General features: G+C 44.5%; 2 protein-coding genes across 2 annotated transcripts; both read right to left on the minus strand.

Annotated features, from left to right (window-relative positions):
• Positions 1-6,731: 6,731 nt before the first annotated feature.
• LOC130990714 (uncharacterized) lies at positions 6,732-8,602 on the minus strand. Its single transcript, XM_057914943.1, has 3 exons — positions 8,099-8,602; positions 7,014-7,736; positions 6,732-6,839 (listed from the first exon to the last, which is right to left on the minus strand). The coding sequence occupies exons 1-3, from the start codon at positions 8,600-8,602 to the stop codon at positions 6,732-6,734; spliced, it is 1,335 nt and encodes a 444-aa protein (XP_057770926.1).
• Positions 8,603-8,617: 15 nt separating this feature from the next.
• On the minus strand, positions 8,618-10,767 carry LOC130990715 (uncharacterized). The gene is made up of 2 exons (XM_057914944.1): positions 8,846-10,767; positions 8,618-8,801 (listed from the first exon to the last, which is right to left on the minus strand). Exons 1-2 carry the CDS (start codon positions 10,765-10,767, stop codon positions 8,618-8,620), a joined length of 2,106 nt encoding a protein of 701 aa, XP_057770927.1.
• Between the last annotated feature and the right edge of the window lie 10,288 nt (positions 10,768-21,055).

The following is a 21,055-nucleotide window of genomic DNA, read 5'->3' on the forward strand; positions in this document are numbered from 1 at the left end:
GGAGCAAAAATAACAAAGAAAATACATGGAAAACCCATGGACTCCAGCAGTCTGCTTGTCTGCGCCTTGAAATTCTTGATCTTCATCTTCAGTCTTCATGTTCCTAAGCTTGTTCCACTCACACTTATTTTCCATTGACTTGAGGTCTTTACTGAAACGTCATCCTTAAAACTTCTGGTGATCCTTTTGCTTTACCATCTTCAGTCTTTCGAGAAGATGCAGGGAACTACCTTCGTGAAGGTTTTTCTCTGACTTCCTACTTTCCCCCTTTTTGGCAACATCAAAAAAAGAGCTGATGATGGAAGCTATGATCAGACGGTACTCAACTCTGATTGTCAAGAACTCGTGAGAGGACTTGAGAAGAGGATGAGTCCAGAAATGCAAAAGAGGAAGACGCCAGTGGGGAGGGAGAGGTGAGGAGGGAGACGGAGAAGTGAAGGAAAGCGAGAGGATGAGGGAGACGAAAAGATGAAGGAGGCTGACTTAGAAAAGGGAGAAGGCTGCCTTGGAGGGAGAAAGAGAGGCTTCAGAAAAGAAAAGAGGTGACGGGGATGGAGAAAGAGGGAGAATATGGGAGAAGGGTGTGAGAGGGAAAAATCGAATCAGTGATAGTCGTGAGGACTAACACTATCGATATTGCGCCGGTTGACAACGAGCTCCTGCTCATTGTTGTTGCACACCATGGAAGCTTCACAAAAGTTGTGAGAGAAGCCTGAAGGCCGGGTGAAGTCCTCTTTTGAGAGAGGTACTTCAAACCACATCCTTGAGAACCTAAGAGGCTTCTTGGTGCCGGGCATGAGGATGGAAGACACTCGTGTTGCTGGATATAAGTGAGGGTAACAACAAGCCTGACGTTGGAGAGACGCTGAGATCCAGTGGAGGGTGGTGAAGCTCAACATTCAAGCTTAGATCTAAATAAATCAGAAAGAAAATCGGAAAGGAGGTCGGATTAACCTGTGTGGTGATTTGAGAAGAAAACTTGCTGTGGACTTGCAGATGAATTCCTTAGAGTATTCTCACGTATCTATTATAATGGATTACATGGAGTATTTATAGAGTTACATTAAGGTGAAGGGTAAAAAAGACTTTACAGGTCATTCACGCGCTCCACATGCGGTGTGCGATCATGATTCTCTTATTTACTAACAAACTTTCCTAACTAATTCGCAGCTTTATGTTGAACATGTGGTCCTCCCGAGCTCAACGCTGGTTGCTTCCATTCTTCATCCGCGCTGACTTTACCGGGGCGAGCCTTCGTCTGCGGCGCCTTAGATAGGACGGACTTTCGTCTGCGCCGCCCTTTATATAGGGCGTAACCGAACCCTTCGTAGGTGTTGCCTTCTGGTCTTATCCACGCAGCTCTCCTTTTAATCCTTGTTTCCATTGGAGATGTTTCTTTCTTTGAGTCCTCTCCGGGTGTTGTCTTGAGGTTGAGCCGTCTCTTCTAGTCTACGCAGACTTTAGTCTGCGCCGCTGACTTGCTTTGTCAATTATGTGACGCATCTGCGCTCTTTGAGCCAAGTATGTTTAGAGCCCAAATCAGCGCTGCTGTTTCTCATCTCCTGGTTTCTGTGCTGACCCGATATTTCTGGAGTAGGGTGACTGATGAGATCCTTACTCCTCATCAGCTACTCCCCCTAGTCTACGAAAAGAAGTTTTGAATTTTCGTAGCTGCACTAGGCCTTTGACGATTTCTCATCAGCGCAGGGTTTTCTCTCTCTATGACGTCTCCTCATTTAATGACTGACACGTTCACTATTCCCCGTTCGCATCTTTTCGCAGCCCCCGGTTCAATCTAAACCCTCCGTTCCCAACCGCCATCTTGTGATGCAATCTGGACCCTTCCTTTTCTGCACACATATTAACCCTAATGATTTTCCCCCTTCCTCGTCTTTTTAAATTCCCTTCTTCTATAAATATCTGTCATCTCCTTCTTTCTTTCTTATTCTTTTTCCCTCATTTTCCTCTGCGTTTTATCCCTGCGTCAGTTTCTTCTTCTTCTTTGCCGATCGCTCCCCTTCCTCTCCTCGCTTTCCCCGTCGCTAGGTCTGACCAGGTACCCATTCTCTCCTCCCTCTGATTTGTAATACTTTACTTTTTTTTCCAGCAATCTTTTCATCGTCCCCCTTTCCCGCCTCGTATTACCTTCCCCTTCAAAGCTCGGCACCATCCATGGCTGTCGTGGAGTCCGAACTTCCCCAATCTACTCTGTATGCCCGGTCTATGAAAGCGATGAGGGATGTTCTTCGTATCGACATCGCCGATCCGGACTTTAAAGTCCGGATCCAAAATTCGGCTGATCCTGACTCCGATATGCCTGACACTCGTCGGGGCATTAATCCTGACGTCATTCCGATCTGGTTACATCAAATCAACGCAGGATTGCGAATCCCTCCCTCCCCCTTCTTGATTGATGTCTGCAATCGATATGGAATTCATTTTTTCCAACTGTCTCCTTTATCTATTCGTCGAGCCCATTTGTTGCAGATGGTCTGCGCCGCTAACAATTATCCTCACAGCGCCGCCTTATTCCATAAGACCCATGTCTTGAAACGGACCAGGTCCCACTATAATTTCACTTCCAAATCCGGAGGCCATATGGCCTTCATGAATAAATTGACCTCCTTAGACAAGAACTTTCACGACAAATATTTCTTTGTCCAAACCCAACATGGCTCTTGGCCAGACATTATCGGCGCCGATGCCCAAATTCAATGGCATCGTACCAAACATCTTTCCCCTTCTAGTTCTGAACGTGTCACTGATCTTGAAGACAACCTTTTGAAACAATTAGCTTCGGCCCGCGATGCTAATGTTTTGAGGGTGAAGGAACTAGTGACTAGACCCTCTGTCCTGGCCGGCACAGGCTTATTCTCTCGCTATCATCTGTCCACCGCGGGTACTAAGTGTGTTGTTGGTATTTAATATTGGTGTTTGTTCTGCTCTTATTATCTTGTTGATGCTCGTATTGTCTCTTGAAATATGTTTCTGATGTGTTTTTTATGTTGGTTAACCTGTGCTAGGTATGGATTCGTGGAAAACACCGTCACATGGCGTCATTGCCAACTTTAACTTTGTTCAGACGAGAGCTAACCCATCGACTCCAGCTGCGCAGACCGTTGGTCGCACCGCTCAGGCCATCGCAGTGGGGTCTTCAGCATCTCGTCAACCCCAGCACAGTCCTTCCCAATTGCGCGATGAGGAGCTGGGCGACGAGGATACAAGGGATAGCAGTCCCTTGATACAAAGAAAATGAAAGGGGGCTCCGAACAAGAAGCAGCCCCAACAGAAGAAGAAAAAGAGGACAGCGACGCTGGCTGCGCAGCCAGAATCAACGCAACTGATCTCCGGGGATGCCGACTCCTCCGCTCGGATCCTTGCTTCTCCTCTCCGTCCTTTCGAGGGTGGGGTGACCTCTGGGACGGGCATCGCCCCTCGTGCGCTTGCAGACCTGACTGGCGAAGAATGTCGGTCTCAAATGATCGCCCAAATTGCTCCTTCTGACCTCCAGGCTCGGGAGTCTTTGGGACGTCAGCAGATAGCCGACGACCTTGTGCTGATGATTGAGGCGGTAAAGTGTCATTATCTGTTTTCTTTGTGTTATTTTTTTACGACCGTCCCCTTAAATTTTCTTATACGTTGTTTGTGCAGGCCAGAGTCGAATGTTTGGCTTACTCTCGGAGCCTTCTCCGTGCGGAGGGCGAGATCCAGGCCAAAGATAAAGAATTTTTAGCGGCGCTGGCTAGATGTACCCATGCTGAAGAAGAATCTCATCGTCATCGTGAAGAGAACGAGAGATTAAAAGCCGAAAGACTGTCTGTTGATGCAGAGTTGGTCCGGGTTCGAGAGGAGCTTGATCGCATAAATCGGGAGAAAGGTAAAGAGCTTGCGGCGATCACTCAGGATTGCTCGCAAAAATTGTCTGCCCTCGAGAAGCAGATTATGGCCAAGGAGAATGAGGCCTTTCGACGCGGGATCGAGCAATATCGGCTACGCTATTTCCTTTCTTCGGAGGGTCATGCGTTTCTGCGCATTATGCTGATGGAAACCATCAACGAATTCCTCCGTACCCCCGAGTTGCTAAATGTTGCGGCTCCGGCGCTGCAATGGCTTGTTAGGGAATCAACCCAGGTCACCCTCAACTTGACACAAGCCTCTCCTGAACAGCGGGCTTTATGCGAGAATGACGCCGTGTTGAATGCCATCGACTCAAGTGGTCTTGGGGGGATTCTGGGCATCAACGCAAATGCGCCGAGAACTCCAGAGTGGTGGTTCCCGGTCATGGACAAGGCGATTAGCTTATTTGTGACAGGACGCGGCACTGACCCCTTGCCTACAGAGCCCTTCGTGAGGACCCCTTACCTCGACTCTATTCGCTCTCTTATTCGATCAGTCCAGGGTAACTACCCAGGCGGTGGGGTGTTCTACGAACCAGCTCCCGTAGCTGAGGCAGCGCTGACATCTGGAGCCCGTGATTCTGCGCAGTATGAACCCTCTGATGGTAGTGGCAGCAGCGGTGCAGACGAGTCCTTGCAGATGGAAGATCCCCCGGCTCCGGCCTCCAATCCCTAGATTTTCATGTGTTTCCTTGTTTAGTTTGTAAAACTTTGAATATTTATCTTGGATGCTTTGAGTTTTTGTAACAACAGATTGGCATAGCCTGTTTATTATCCATATCCAGATGGATCTTTCTTATCCCTTTTCTTCACGATATCTCTCGCTTTTTCTTGTCTTGTATGCCGTTTATTATCTCCCCACTGTCTGTTCGTAAATGTAAGTTGCTATTTCGCATTTTTCCCGTTGTTGTCGTAGTCAAACATGCTGATAACGGGGCTTCAACTGAATGATTAGTGTGTTGTGCCAATCTGCGCAGTCATAAAATTTTTGTCTGCGCAGCCCAAAGATTTGACTCACCGTGGCTCCCAATTCTCGCAATTTATGCCTTTGTCATGCTATTCACGTTTAACTCGTGCGATTCACGCCTCTAATCAACGCCTTAGAGTTTGCAATTGATGCCTTACATTTTGCCATTGATGCCTTCGTCGTGCAATTAATGTATTGGATTTTGCAATTAATGCCCTCGTCGTGCAATTTATGCCTTGAATTTTGGAATTAATGCCCTCGTCGTGCAATTTATGCCTTGAATTTTGCAATTAATGCCCTCGTCGTGTAATTTATGCCTTGGATTGTGCAATTAATGCCCTCGTCGTGCAATTTATGCCTTGAATTTTGCAATTAATACCCTCGTCGTGCAATTTATGCCTTGAATTTTGCAATTAATGCTCTCGTCGTGCAATTTATGCCTTGGATTGTGCAATTAATACCCTCGTCATGCAATTTATGCCTTGAATTTTGCAATTAATGCCCTCGTCGTGCAATTTATGCCTTGAATTTTGCAATTAATGCCCTCGTTGTGCAATTTATACCTTGGATTGTGCAATTAATGCCCTCGTCGTGCAATTTATGCCTTGACTTTTGCAATTAATGCCCTTGTCGTGCAATTTATGCCTTGGATTGTGCAGTTGATGCATTCGTCGTGCAATTAATGCCTTGAATGTTGCAGTTGATGCCTTCGTCGTGCAATTAATGCCCTCGTCCGCGCGGTCTCAATGACCTGTGTTGAAAATCATGCTGAAGAAAATATAAAAGGCAAAATTTCCCTAAAACCATAGATCTTTATTGATGATGACCATGGCCCCAGACCTCATTAAAACCCCTGTGGGGAAAAAGAGTATCTGGTCTACATATCGACAGAACATATTTGAGGTTCACACATAGAATTTCTTGAGATGGTTGATATTCCACGGCCTTGTGAGAGATCTCCCCTCTTGATTAGACAAGTGATAGGCTCCGCCTCCTAAGACTTCAGTGATAATATAAGGTCCTTCCCAATTAGCTTCAAATTTCCCGGTGGCCTTTAGGGCATCCGCGCGCTTGAGTACCAGGTCCCCTTTCTGGAGTCGCCGCTGCTTGACTTTCCTGTCATATCCTGCTTTGACAATACTCTTGTACTTGGCTGCTTTGATTTGGGCCTTTTCTCTTTTTAAGTCTATCAGGTCCTGTTCGAGTCTGCGCAGTTCTGCATTCTGCGCTGGATCATATGTACAAATTCGATGTGACTATAATCTTACTTCTGCAGGTATGACCACGTTTGAACCATAAACCAGGGTGAATGGGGCTTCACTCGTTGCTGTTTGTGGGCTGGTGCGCAATGCCCATAGAACCGTACCTAACTCTTCTGCCCACCGCCCTCTGCTCCTTTCCAATCTTTTCTTGATGCCCTCGCAGATAGTGCGATTAGCCAGCTCTACTTGACCATTGGCTTGTGGATTAGCCACTGAGACAAATCTTTGCTTGATGTCCATCCTTGAACAGAAATCCTCGATTTGTTGGCTAGTGAACTGGGCTCCGTTGTCTGATATTAAAACTCTAGGCACCCCGTACTTGCAATAGATATTCTTCCAGATGAATTTTTCGATGGTGGCCTCATCTACCCTTGTTACAGCCTCTGCCTCTACCCATTTTGAAAAATAGTCCACCGCCACTATCAGGAAGCAGTTTTCTCTGGGTGCTGTCGGCAGTTTACCTACAATATCAATTCCCCATTTGTCAAAAGGATGTGCCGAGTACATTATCCCCATTTCCTCCCCTGGGGTGTTAATTCTTGGTGCGAGCCTTTGGCAAGATCCACATTTCTTCACGTAGGCTTTGGTGTCCTTGTCGATACCGGGCTAGTAGAACACCGCTCTGATGATTTTCCTGGTCAGGTCTTTGTATCCCGCGTGGTTCCCGCAGCAACCCTGATGAATCTCTTTTACAACGAACTCTGCCTCTTCTGGCTACAAACATTTAAGGAACGGATGTGTGAAAGATCTTTTGTAAAGTTGGTCACTGATCAGACAGAAATTCTCATATTTAGCGTACTTTGCGGTGTATCCCTCCATTCTTTTCCCTGTTTGTAAAAAATGAATAATTGGAGCTCTGCAATCATTTCCCACTTCAACCGTGCAGACTTGGACTTCTGAACCCCTCTTTGGCTCAAACAGGAGTGTAATTTCATCGTTCCATGATTGCTCGACGGCGCTGGCCATCTTCGCCAATAGATCAGCTTTTCGGTTTTCCTCTCGGGGTACTTGTACTATTTCCAATTCTTCAAATTTTTTCTTGATTTGTTGCATCTGATCATAGTAAGCTCTCATTCTATCGTCGCGGACTTCGCATTCACCCCTCAACTGCTGGGCTACTAGTTGAGAATCGGTCTTGATGAAGGCTGTGTCTGCTCTGAGCTCCTTCAAGATGTGGGCGGCCCTTATCACTGCCTCATATTCTGTCTCATTATTTGATAATTTGTCCTCAAATTTGATCGCAAACTGGTAGGCTCCATCTTCCGGTGATTCGATGTATATTCTGGCTCCACACCCCTCCTTGGTGACGGAGCCATCGACCTGCACCGTCCATGGTCCTCGCAATGGCCACCTTGTAGTTTCTTGAATGAAATCGGCCAAGGCTTGTGCTTTAATGGTTGTGCGAGGTTCGAACATCACATCATATTCTCCCAATTCGATGGCCCACTTTACCATTCTCCCTGCAAGGTCTGGTCTCCCCAAAATTTGCTGAAAAGGCAGCGCCGTTCTGACGATAACCTTATGTGATAGAAAGTAAGGACGCAATTTTCTTGCAGTAATCATGATAGCGTAGGCTGTTTTTTCTGCTGCAGTATATCTAAGCTCGGCTCCCTAAATGATTTTACTCACAAAGTAAATTAGCTTCTGAATACCCATTTCTTCCCGGACTAGCACAGTACTTAGCAATTCTACTCCCACTGAAGTGTATAGATACAACGTTCCCCCGTCACCAGCTTGGTTAAGATGGGTAGCTCCTTAAGATAGTTCTTGAGGTCTTCAAAGGCCCGTTGGCACTCACTGTTCCATTCGAACCGGCTTTCTTTCCTTAGGATTTTGAAGAAAGGCAAACTTCTTTCCGCTGATCTTGATATGAACCGGCTCAGCGCGGTTATCCTTCCGTTCAGTGTTTATATTTCTTTAACGTTTCGCGGTGCTGTCATGTCAAGAATAGCCCGAACCTTGTCTGTATTTACCTCTATCCCTTCAGGTGTGACTTTGTATCCCAGAAATTTTCTTGATTGGACCCCAAAAGTGCATTTGGCCGGATTAAGCATGAGCTTGTGTCTTCGCACTACAGAGAAGATTTCCTCCAGGTCATTCGCATGTGTACGCGCTTCAGCACTGCGCACTAGCATGTCGTCTACGTAAACCGACACGTTCTCCTTTAACTGATCCTTGAAAATTTTGTCCATCATTCTTTGATACGTTGCTCTCGCATTTTTGAGTCCGAATGGCATGCTCAAATATGCAAAGTTCCCTGCGTAGACTGCGAATGCTGTTTTGATAACATAGTTCTTGTGCATCTTAACCTGATGGTACCCTTGGTAAGCATCCATCATCGACAAAAGTTCGCATCCTGACGTAGCATCCACTAGTTGATCAATTCGTGGCAATGGGTAGCAATCTTTTGGACAAGCCGCATTGAGGTCCCGATAGTCCACGCACATCCTCCAGGTCTTGGCCTTCTTTTCTACCATAACAGCGTTGGACACCTACTCCGAATATTGAACTTCCACAATATGCCCAGCCTCTAACAACGCTTGTACTTGCTCCCGAATAGCGGCATCTTTCTCTGCGCCGAAGTATCTCGTCTTTTGTTTTACTGGCTTAATTGTGGGGTCTACGTTCAATCGATGTTCAGCCAGCTCTCTATCAATCCCCTTTAAATCTGTCGTGCTGAATGCAAAGACATTAGCATTTCTGCGCAGACAAGCGATTACCTTTCTTTGCAACTCTGGTTCCATATGTGCCCCGATTTTGGTAGTAAATCCCTCCTTATCCGTGAAAAGTTCGATAACCATGCACGTATCACTGGCGGTGACGAGGGGGATCTTATCATTCCCCCCTGTAGTTCTGCGATTTCTTTGCGCTCGGGCTCTGACGCAGTAACTATTCCGATTTTCCCTTTTTTGCTTATCTCTGCTTGGTACATTGACCTTTCCCTTTTTTGTCGCGAGTACTGAGTTAATACTTGCACGTGACATTTTTTCAACACGGCTTGGTCTCCCCATACTTCTCCAATTTTTTCTCCTTCTAAGGGGAACTTTATCTTCAGATAAAGAGTAGAAATTGCCGCTTTGAAAGAATGTAACGCTGGTCTCCCAAAGATCCTGTTGTAAGAAGGCTTTGGTGCGTCGATGACCAAGAATTTGACCATTCGAGTCTTTTTTCCCCCTGCTTGCCCTATCGTCATTGGCAATTCGATTCTTCCCACCGGTAGGACTGATTTCCCCGAGAAACCATAAAGAGGAGCCATAGCGGGCTCTAACTTAGCCTCCAAACCCATCGCCTGCCAGCATTCCAAGTATAAAATGTTGACAGCGCTGCCTGAGTCGACAAAGATGCAGTGCACCAGCACGTTAACCACATTCGCGGAAAACACCAAGGCGTCGTCATGAGGATAAAATAGGGGCCTAGCATCTTTTGGACCAAAAGATATTGTCGGTTCATCGGACGCAATGCTGACTGCCATGACAGATTGGTCGTAGTATCCGGATCTAACTGTGCGAGCAATTTGCTTTTTGGCTCTGTTAGATGTTGGTGTATTGTTCTCTCCTGTGATCATGTGCACTTCTCTGTCATACTGAGCATGATTTGCGGGGTTATGTCTATCCTGACTGTCTCGTCTGTGATCTTTTCTTTTCCTCCTCTCTTCGTGCCTATCCCTCCTATCCCTGTCATCGTGTCCATGGCGGAAGTTGTCGTGTCTGCGCCGCTCATCTTCTCTGTCCCGTCTATGTTCATCATAGCGGCGCTCTCTGGATGTGCCACAGGGCTTTTCTATATACTGGTCCAGGAACCCTTTCTTTACTAAGATTTCCAATTGATGTTTCAAGTGTCCGCATTCGCGGGTGGGATGGCCATAACGGTTGTGATACTCACACAATAGATTATTCCTGCCTGGCTTTGGTGCTCCTGAGTGGTAATCTTTTGGGGCTCTGAAATAATTCTCTTCTTTAATTTGGTGAAAAATCTCATCAATGTGGCGATTCCATTGGGTCTGATTTTGCAGATCGTCTCGGTAACCACTGCGTTCCTCCCTTCTCTCTGACTGCGCTGCTATCAGTGGAACGGCTTCGGTCTCGACTGCCATTGTTGGAATTCTAAGGGGTAATCCCCGGTATGGGTTCCTCGTGATGTATTTTTCTCCAGTGTCTGCGCTGTCTTGTTTTTTAAGCTTGAGTTTGTCGGCCTCCGCTTTCCTTGCCATTTTCGCATCTTCCAACTGAAGATAGCCCGATATTATTGTCATGATGTCTTCAAAACTGGTAGGCGGTTTAATCTGAAGTGCTTCAAAGAGCGGACCTTGCTTTAATCCTCTAGTGAAGGCGTACCATTTAATTTGAGATTCTGCCTCTGGTATATCCAGCGCGATTATACAGAACCTGGCCACATATTCGCGAAGCGTTTCCTGTGGTTCCTGTCTAATGTTCATTAAAGAAATGGCCGTTCTCCCTACCCTCTTTGCGCTAGCGAATTGTCTCATGAACATGAGGTAAAGATCACCATAGGATTGGATAGAGTTGCTTCTCAGGTTGTGAAACCACCGCTGAGCCATTCCTGACAGAGTTGTGGCGAAGATCCTGCATTTGATTCCCTCCCCATACTGATGCAGCGCGGCTAAACCCTCAAAGCGGGCCATATGCACCTCCGGGTCGGTGGTACCGTCATAATCCAGTGAGATAGGACGATAATTTGCCGGTAGAGGCTCCAGCAGTATTTCTTCTGAAAATGGACTCTTGTTGACAGACGTCACTATGGGAGTGTCAGAGTTGCGTCCTTCCCTATCTCTCGTAAGTATGGTCTCAGTCGGTTTGCGCCGACTTCTTTTGAGAAGCTCCCTTCGGGGCTCTTCAAACCTCAGCTCATATTGGTCAGGGGATTAATTCACCTCCATGTTACGATCATGCTCTTTGAGTTCTGTCTCCAAACTCTTCAACTGGCCTCGGAGGAAAGATACTTTCTCCTTAAGTATGTCGTTGTCTTTGTGCATTCCTAGACTGCGCTGCGGAGTAGTTCCGCTAGTGGAATCAGTCACATCCTCAATCTGAACGCTATTCGTAACGAACTTCCACTTATTTCTTTCCCTTTCTTCTTCCGTGTTTACTCCTGTCTGCGCGACCATCACTGCCCCTCCTTCCCCAGCCTGCGCAGGCGCAGTTACTGCTTTTTGAGTAGCGAGAATTCCCTCTGGTGCTGTGACGGGCTGAGTTATGCCCATTAAGGAGCGCATAGTTGCATAGTTGAGCATAGCTAGCATTTGTTCAGTGATAGGGACATTGGCTGGTCCCAATGCCGAAGCAATAGTAGCAGTAGCGGGCATGACTATTCCCATATTAGACTGCACAGACCCTGGGATTGTGTTGTTGATCTTAGTAAAACTTGGCGGAGTGGGCCTAGTCAAATCAATTCCCTTAGTCGATGTGTCATCAGTTGGTTTGGTGCATGTGTTCCCCACAGCAGCTTCGAACTCCTTGTTTAGATCCTTGCAGTGCTCGTGAGTTGCCATTGCGTAGTACCTGTTCACTGTGTGGTGATAAAATAAAAAATAATGAGTTAAGATCGAGAATATATTGGTGCAGACGAGCTGCGCTGATATCGCTTATTTTTGCGTTCCAATAGTAGAGATAAACCCTAGAAAAAACCCACGAACTCCGGCCCATAGAACGATTGTCGATCAAATGTACGGAAATCCATAGATAGAAAGAAATTTATAAAAATCCTCTTTGAAGTTCGTGAATATCCCCCATTTCTGGGAAATAAACCCAGAAAAGGTAGTCGAAGTTCTCGTCGCTCGTGTTTAAATAAAAGATGTTCCCATAATAGAAAATTCTGGTAGAACATACTCCCGGTAAAACACAAAGGTTAGCCAAAAATAACAACAAATTATCAAGCGCAAGGAGATAGAGTTACCTCGACCAGCTCACGACGGGCATACGTCAAAATCGAATAGGCAAAATTAATGAACGATATAAACATAAAATTTTAAGAACTCAGAAAATGGCACAATTCCCAAAAACATTTCAAAACTTTTCATTCCCCTGTTATTTCTCCTTTGTTCATGCAAGGTGGCAGAGGCCATCCAGATCCCAAAAACCGAATGGATCGTAAGCGCGAACAATCAGATGTACATTTCATCAATTAGAAGCGTGAGATGAATCATGCTAAACATTTATGCACAAACCACATAATTATTCTGTCCCCTTCTTACACACAATATTCAGATATGGTTAAATATGAACACAAGCGCAGATGTGGCAATTAGAACCCCATTCCCCCTTTAGATTCACGCTTAAACAACCAGATTCAACCAAAGCATGCATAAGAACACCCAGATACATTCCTAAAACTCACGCCTTAGCCCAGATTTCCCACAGATGGCGCCAGTTGGTGAAGCTCAACATTCAAGCTTGGATCTAAATAAATCGGAAAGGAAATCGGAAAGGAGGTCGGATTAACCTGTGTGGTGATATGAGAAGAAAACTTGATGTGGACTTGCAGATGAATTCCTTAGAGTATTCTCACGTATCTATTATAATGGATTACATGGAGTATTTATAGAGTTACATTAAGGCGAAGGGTAAAAAAGACTTTACAGGTCATTCACGCGCTCCACATGCGGTGTGTGATCATGATTCTCTTATTTACTAACAAACTTTCCTAACTAATTCGCAGCTTTATGTTGAACGTGTGGTCCTCCCGAGCTCAACGCTAGTTGCTTCCATTCTTCGTCAGCGCTGACTTTACCGGGGCGAGCCTTCGTCTGCGGCGCCTTAGATGGGACGGACCTTCGGCTGCGCCACCCTTTATATAGGGCGTAACCAAACCCTTCGTAGGTGTTGCCTTCTGGTCTTATCCACGCAGCTCTCCTTTTAATCCTTGTTTCCACTGGAGATGTTTCTTTCTTTGAGTCCTCTCCGGGTGTTGTCTTGAGGTTGAGCCGTCTCTTCTAGTCTGCGCAGACTTTAGTCTGCGCCGCTGACTTGCTTTGACAATTATGTGACGCATCTGCGCTCTTTGAGCCAAGTATGTTTAGAGCCTAAATCAGCGCTGCTGATTCTCATCTCCTGGTTTCTGTGCTAACCCGATATTTCTGGAGTAGGGTGATTGATGAGATCCTTACTCCTCCACAGAGGGTCCGGTGAAGACCAAGTATGTGAGCGTCATTCTCCCACTCCATGACTTCGCAGTCATTGATTTCTCCTTTGTCGGAACAATTTTGTCTGCAACTTTTTGAAAGATCAAAATTTTTCTCACAGTGAAGGCTGTGGAGAGATGTTAGTTGATGCAGAAAACAAATGAAGACATCGAGGCATACATAGACCATACTACCATGAAAGAAGATGAAAAAGTTTTTCGAAAACTGTGCCAAAAATGTTTTTGAAGAAAAAATTTCACGTCCGCTGTCACTACAGAGGACGGAAACTTCAAAAGGTGAGAAAGATCATTGTATTTTGTAAAATCAATGAGATTCTCAATATTTTCATTTCAGAGGCAAAAGGTTGAAAAGATTTTGAGTAAAGATTAGGACAAGTTAAATCACAATCAAATCTTCTTAAAAGTACTTGTCCGTTATGGATATTTCATTTTCCAACAATCAGTTAAAGATTTTGAAACAAACTGATCAGTTAGAGACAGCTTTTGAAAACAAACAAAAGACTTATAACTGAAATAAATGATATTCAAAGTGTAAGTTAAAGATACTTTCTGATCGACTGATCGCTGTAGTCAGTCGATACCACTGTCTTGGGTTGACTTATTAGAATAAGTTCCCTTTAGATGAAGACTTTTCTTCATCGATTTCCACGTCAGCAGTTGAAGAGCACCAGTTGGCTGAGCAACAGTCATCGCGACTGTTAAGGAGATCTTCAAACACAACATCACTCTTCAGGGTTGAAGAGGCCGATCCTTCCATACAGATCGTTGAACCTTTCTTCAGGAAGAGCTTTGGTCAGCAAATCTGCTCTCTGAACTGCAGTTGGAATCTATTCAACAGAGATATTCTTCTTTTCGACGTGATCACGAATGAAGTGATGTCGGATTGCAATATGCTTGACTCTGGTGTAATGAACTGGATTCTGTGAGATTGCAATAACACTGGAGCTGTCGCAATAGATTGGGACTTCATTCTCTTTGATCCCATAGTCCTTCAGTTGTTGGACTAGCCATAGGAGTTGTGAGCAGCAGCTTCCCGCAGCAACATATTCAGCTTCAGTTGTGGAAGTGGCGACTGAAGTCTGCTTCTTTGAAAACCATGAGATAAGTTTGTTGCCTAGGAATTGACAAGTTCCCGAAGTTAATTTGCGATCAATTTTACATCCTGCAAAATCTGAGTCTGAATATCCGGTGAGCTTGAAGTCGTCATCAGCTGGGTACCACAATCCTAAGTTGGGTGTGCCTTTGAGATATCGCAAAATTCGTTTTGCTGCATCCATATGAGCTTCCTTTGGATCTGACTGATATCTTGTACAAACCCCGACTGCATACGCAGTATCTGGTCTGCTAGCAGTCAAATACAGCAATGACCCAATGATTTCTCTGTATTTGGTTGAAGATACAGATTTTCCTTCTGATCTTGGATCTATCTTCCTATTTGTGTTCATTGGAATCTTGACTGATTTCATGTGCTGAATACCGAACTTGGCAATCAGATCCTTGGCGTACTTTGACTGATTGATCAGTATTTCTTTACTGGTCTGCTTGACTTGTAATCCAAGAAAGAAGTTCATTTCTCCCATCATGGACATCTGAAACTTATTAGTCATGATATCAGCAAACTTTTTGCACATGCGTTCGGACTTGGATCCGAAGATTATGTCATCGATATAAATCTGAACAAGTAGGAGATCTTCTCATTCTTTGAGAGTGAACATGGTTTCGTCCACTGATCCTTTCTTGAACCCTTGTTCTACAAGATACTCTGAAAGAGTAGCATACCATGCTCTTGGTGCTTGTTTCAATCTATAGACCGCTTTCTTCAGCTTGTACACCTTCTCTGGTCCTGCAACCTCGAAACCTGGAGGTTGTTCCACGTAGACTTCATCGGTGAGCACTCCATTGAGAAATGCGCACTTCACATCCATTTGGTGTACTTTGAATCCCTTGTGAGCGGCAAAGGCTAAGAAGAGCCTGACTGCTTCCAATCTGACAACTGGGGTAAAGGTTTCATCGTAGTCGATTCCTTCTTCTTGACTGTATCCTTTTGCTACTAGCCTTGCTTTGTTTCTCACTACGTTACCTTCTTTATCTTTCTTGTTTTTGAAAATCCATTTCAAACCAATCACTTTTGCATCGTCTGGTCGATCCACAAGTTCTCAAACTGAATTCCGGTTGAATTCATTGAGTTCTTCTTGCATTGCGATGACCCATTGAGTGGACTTCAGAGCTTCTTCAATGTCCTTGGGCTCTGTAGATGATAAGAAACAACTGAAGTTCTTATCTTCGTTGATGCAGATCTGGTTGATGTCAAATACGAGGTTGCACATTGATCTTCGAGTCTTCACGCCGTCTGATGGTTCTCCAATGATGTTCTCCTTTGAGTGGAGTTCAAACCATCTTCTATACTTCTTGATCTCTTCTGGAGATGGTGGAGTTTCTTCAGTCAGTATGGTTCTGAATCCTTCAGCAGTTTCTCGAGCAGGGGAGTGTTGAACTGGTGTTGCTTCAGTAGGTTCAACTTGTTTTTCGGCTAACGGAGTTCCCCCTTGACTGATGCCATCTGCAGTGGCTCCAGTTTGAGCTTCAGACCTTTGACTAATCTTCTCATACTGAAGCTTTTCAGTATCTTCTTCTTTTCCTGGTCCCCACACTAAGACTGTAGAAGGTTCGGTGTCCTGTATTTCAGTTCTGGAAACTTCAGTGTTCTCAACACTTCTTTCAGTTTCCTGTTTCCTGAAATCATCAGTAGACTCATCAAAAACAACATGGGGTGTTTCTTCAATACAAAGATTTTGAGAATTAAACACTCGATAGGCTTTGCTGGATCGTTCGATTCCAGAGTATCCAAGAAAGATTCCTGGATCAGCCTTGCTAGCAAATATGTTTAATTTCTTTTTGTCATTGTTGTGAATGAAACACCGAGAACCGAAAGCATGAAAATATGAGATTGAAGGCTTCATGTTCTTCCATAGCTCGTATGGAGTTTTCCCATGTCTTTGAGTGAGGAAGGAGCGATTTTGCGTGTAGCATGCGTTGTTGACTGCTTCGGCCCAAAACTTCAAAGGGAGTTTTGATTCGGCTAGCATCGTCCTTGCTGCTTCCTTCAAAGACCTGTTTCTTCTTTTTGCTACTCCGTTTTGCTGAGGAGTTCTTGCTGCAGAAGTTTGATGACTGATTTCTCGTTCCTCACAGTAGTCACGAATGACGACATTGAGGAATTCAGTCTCTCGATCTGATCTGATGCTGATGATGTTGACTTCCTTTTCAACGCTTAGTCTTCTCAGCAGCTTTGGCAATTCCAGCAGTGTCTCTCTCTTGTTGTAGAGAAAGATAACCCAAGTATATCGAGAATAATCATCCACGACAACTAAGGTATACTTCCTACCGTTGTAACTTCTGGGAGAGATTGGGCCAAACAGATCCATGTGAAGTAGTTGAAGAATTCTTTCAGAGGAGTGTCCTGACTTTGACTTGAATGACGTTCTGGTTTGCTTTCCTCTTTGACATACTTCACATTCTTGCTTCTTCTGGAACACAATAGAAGGCAAACCTTCTACCAGTTGATGTTTAGCAAGCTTGTTGATTGTCTTGAAATTGAGGTGGTTGAGTCTCCTGTGCAACAGCCAGTTGAGCTCCGAGCTGCTTTTGCTGATGAGACAGGTTTCTGGAGGGCTATCTTCCCACGAGATGACGTAGAGACTTCCTTGTCTGATTACTCTCAGAACAACCTTCCTCTGACTGTTTCTGATAGTGAATTCATTCTTTTTGATCTTCACTGCGAAACTGTTGTCACAAAATTGACTCACAGACAACAAATTATGTTTTAGTCCAGAAACAAAGCTAACATTACTGATACTGGCGTTACCCATGTCGAGTACCTCACAACCTTTTGTTTCTTCGATTGAGTTGTCTCCGAATGCAACTTTTGATCCAACTTTCTCAACATATTGAGTTAGACATTCTTTGTAGCTCGTCATGTGCTTCGAACAGCCGTTATCCAGGTACCATGTTCTGATTGAGGCTTTAACTTCTTCCTTCTTTTTGTGTTTCCTATTTTTGACCTGCAAGGAAGAGTTAATTTAGGTACCTAATCAAGGTTTGGGTCCTTCATTGTTAGCTCGTGTTTCTTTTGGAACCCATATCTGCTTCAGAACTGGTCTTGGTGTAGATCTCTTGCACTTTGCCGGTTGTCTGACTGAAGTAGTTGGTGCTTTAATTGGCACATGAGCAATCTTCTGTTGAGTTTTCCTTTTGAGAGCCTCACTCTTGTAGAAGCTTTATCTGGTGAGGTGCTGAGGTCTCCTTTGCTCTGTTGAGTATCTCCTTTGAGATACGTGAGTCATTCTTGACTGATGGAGACTTGACTGATGTTGTGGAACATGAGTCAAATGATGTCCAGTTGCATGCTGTCGTGGTTAGCGTTTGGCTCATCTGGACTTATCATAGCTTTGTCGCCATGGATGTTCTTCTCTTCTGAACTGGACTGATTTCAGTTCTTGGCTGCTTCTGTTGTTCTTCTCCCTGGACTGGTGAGGAAGATTCTGCTATAGTCCCGATGTTCCTTCCCCAATCTTCGTCTGAAATTTGTTTTCCAGTCTTCTCAGTGGGCTGAACTGATTAGGGGCCTCCTTGGCTCGTCCGTAGCTTTGTGGAGGAGGAACATTTGTCCTTGCCATCAGTTTACGCTTCCGCACTTCTTCCATATCATGATCTCTTGATTCTTCTGAAGTGTTGTCTTCAGAAGCATTAGTCGCTTCTTTGATCACGATATTCTTTCCTTTGTCAGCTGGAGTAACCTTTCCTCCGATGCTTTCGACAAGGGCTTTTGAAGGAAAGTTGGTCATCATGGGAGACTTCATCATGCAGTCTTTGACTATTTCTTCCAATTTGTGATTGAGACTCTTGATTTCATGAGACGCTCTGTCACATTCTGATGAAGAAATTCTGAGCTTTTCTTCCAGTCGACTGTTCTCCATGATCAGTTCGTCAAGACAAGTTTCATCCGGGAAGTAGATGATTGTCTGATTCTTGACTCGTTCTTCGTTGATCTCCTTTTCCATTCTTTGATTCTGCTTGAGGAGATCTTCAAACATTTTCCTTAACTGACAGTGATCAGTCATGAGCTGATCGTACTCGTCAGTTTCATCGGCTGAGCTTTCTCCAGATTCTGAGTGATCTCCTGTAATCAACAAGGAGTTATCAATATAAGGAGTTTGCGAGTGAGAATTTACCTTTGGGCCGTTCATTCCATTGTCGGCCACACTTTCGGTGTCGTTGGCCATCAGGGCTTGGCTCTCATCATCTGAGCTGGTAGAGTTGAAGTCGGATGATTCTGATGCTTCTTCGGAAGATCCTGCGTCGTCAGCAACCATCGCTTTTTTCTTCGCATATTTGCGATCTCTCTTAGCTTTCAGCTCCTTGCGCTCAGACTGCGTCAGTTCAGAGCATTCAGATCGAAAGTGCCATTTCTTCTTGCATCCAAAGCATTCCACTTCTTTTAAGTCAAAGGCGGTTGACTTTCTTTCTCCGCTTCTATCGGTGGATTATCTAGACTTGCTTTCTCTTTCTTTTCCTTTGTAGTGCTGGTTGTGGAACTTCCTGTACTTGCGGAACTTAGACTCCATCTTGTTGAATCTTTCAATCAACATAGCATATTGACTGAAGAAGTATTCAGGCTTGAGTTTCGCCGGTTCCTTTGTCTGCTTCTTGCTATCTTTTGCTGATGCTTTCAGCGCAGCTCCTCTTGAGGTTGATGGACCATCTTCGTCTGATCCTCCAGCCTTCTTTGTTCCAAGATTTCTCTAAATGTCAAACTCTTTTTCCAAGAGATCAGAGAAAAGCTTGTTTGTCGGGAGCCGACTGAATCCTGGCTTGTTCTGATAAGCGACTGAGTAGATCTGCCAATCTCCTCGCGGAAGTGCTCGAAGAATCTTCAGGTTGATTTCTCTTTGAGTGTACTTGTACTTTGAGATGGATTGGACTTCGTTCAGGATCTGGTGGAATCTGAGTTCCATCTCGTCGATAGATTCATTCTTGAGCATGAGGAAGGAGTCGAATTTTTGACAAGCTATGGACAGCTTGTTCTCCTTTATTTCGTCGGATCTGATGCACATCCTTCAAGAATGTCCCACATCTCCTTCGCAGTTCTGCACTTGATCATCTTGGTGACGTGCTTGTCTGGAACTGTGCCGGAGATTATGCTTTTGGCGAGGTTGTCAAGCTCATCTTGCTTCCTTTCTTCTATGGTGAAGTCAGCCTTTGGCTTGATCTGGACATCATCAAAAGGATCTCTAACTGGATCAATAGGAACTCTTTTGACTATCTCAGTGATGACAATGGGTCCAGTGGTGATAACTTCCCACATTCGCCAATGCTGGGTGGTGAGGAAGCTTTCAAGCCGAAACTCTCATATGTCGTATTTTTCAATACTAAACATGGGTAGTGAGGATACTCTGCTGTGGTTAGTCTCCATATACAAAGAGAGAACAGAAAACAACAGATAAGAAAAGCATAAAGCACTTTTTGAAAGAGAAGAGTTTTGCGAGACCTTTGAGGAAAAGGATCTAGTTCAGTAAAACCTAATCAAAACAGAATTGTTCTTGCGAACAACCTGCTATGATACCAATTCTTAGGTCCGGAGGGTCTCGAATAGGTGTATGGGGGGAGATACACCTATAGGCTATTTTCGATCTTTACAAGAGATCAAAACGAAACTTCAAACACAAACTCAGACACCTGTTTATTGAAAAGAGTTTTGACCAAAACAAGGTTGACGATTGATACTGAATACTCTTCAATAAGGAGTTATCAGTTAAGTCAAAGACCTTAACTGATACACGTAAAGCTTCAGTCGAGTTTGATAAACAGAGATATGTTATGAATCTTACTGACTATCAGAGGATAGATCAGTCAGACTGATAACACACGCAGCGGAAAACTTTTGTTTCGCAATAGCCTGTGAGTTGAGCACGTTGTTAGTCTTAAGTTTCTCTTTGCAATTAATCAGTATTCAGTTTACGAAAGGTAGAGCACAAATAAGAAAGTAAATACTGAAAACTGTAAATAACACAGAGATTTTTATGTGATTCGGAAAACACTTCCTACATCCACGGTCGGTTGATCAGACCAACAACTTCACTGGGCAAGTGCTTACGGGTGCACTGCAAACCTGAACATGTGCTTACGGGTGCACACAATCGAAACAACTGAAGATCCAATCTTCAGTACCAACACACCTCATTGGATTTCTCACTCCTAGCACGCACTGGGCACTAGGATCTCACGGAGATAGAGTACCTTCCTGAACTCCTTTACAACACAAACACTCGATTCAGAAGGTTGAAGGGAGGTTTGAAAACTTGCCAACTAAACTTCAAAGAACAAGTTCTTTGGAGTTAGTTTGACCTAGGCTTTGGATGAGCAAAGTTTGCCTAAGGTCTAAGAGAATGTTTGTAATCAGCATTGACTGATTTTTGACTTTGGAATTCTCTTCTTCGATTCAAACTTGGGAGAGTCTGGGCTTTAGCTGAGAAACAATTTTGGCAGAGGTTCAACTTATGTCGTTGAATCGGTGAAGATTGAAGTGATCCTCGAGCGCTATTTATAGGAGAAGTCTTGAATAGATCCGTTGGCGGAGAAGGTCTTCAAGATTTCTTCCGTTAGAGGGTAATTTGAACTTGGGCCGAGGCTTCAATCTTCGAGGTTCCCTGTTTGGTGAGAACGACTATGTTGAAGAGCAGAAGATGCGACATCTCTGAAATGGTAATCACCAA

The sequence above is a fragment of the Salvia miltiorrhiza genome, chromosome 6, assembly GCF_028751815.1.
Source record: "Salvia miltiorrhiza cultivar Shanhuang (shh) chromosome 6, IMPLAD_Smil_shh, whole genome shotgun sequence".
In the NCBI taxonomy this organism is placed as follows: Eukaryota; Viridiplantae; Streptophyta; class Magnoliopsida; order Lamiales; family Lamiaceae; genus Salvia; species Salvia miltiorrhiza.

Coding starts and splice junctions, on each gene's coding strand:
- LOC130990714 (XM_057914943.1), bottom strand. CDS start 8,602: ATGGTAGAAAAGAAGGCCAAGACCTGGAGGATGTGCGTGGACTATCGG. Junction 7,737..8,098: donor TCACACCTGAAGGGATAGAG/GTAAATACAGAC, acceptor AAAATCATTTAG/GGAGCCGAGCTTAGATATAC. Junction 6,840..7,013: donor AGAGGGGTTCAGAAGTCCAA/GTCTGCACGGTT, acceptor AAATGTTTGTAG/CCAGAAGAGGCAGAGTTCGT.
- LOC130990715 (XM_057914944.1), bottom strand. CDS start 10,767: ATGGCCCGCTTTGAGGGTTTAGCCGCGCTGCATCAGTATGGGGAGGGA. Junction 8,802..8,845: donor AACCAGAGTTGCAAAGAAAG/GTAATCGCTTGT, acceptor CTTTGCATTCAG/CACGACAGATTTAAAGGGGA.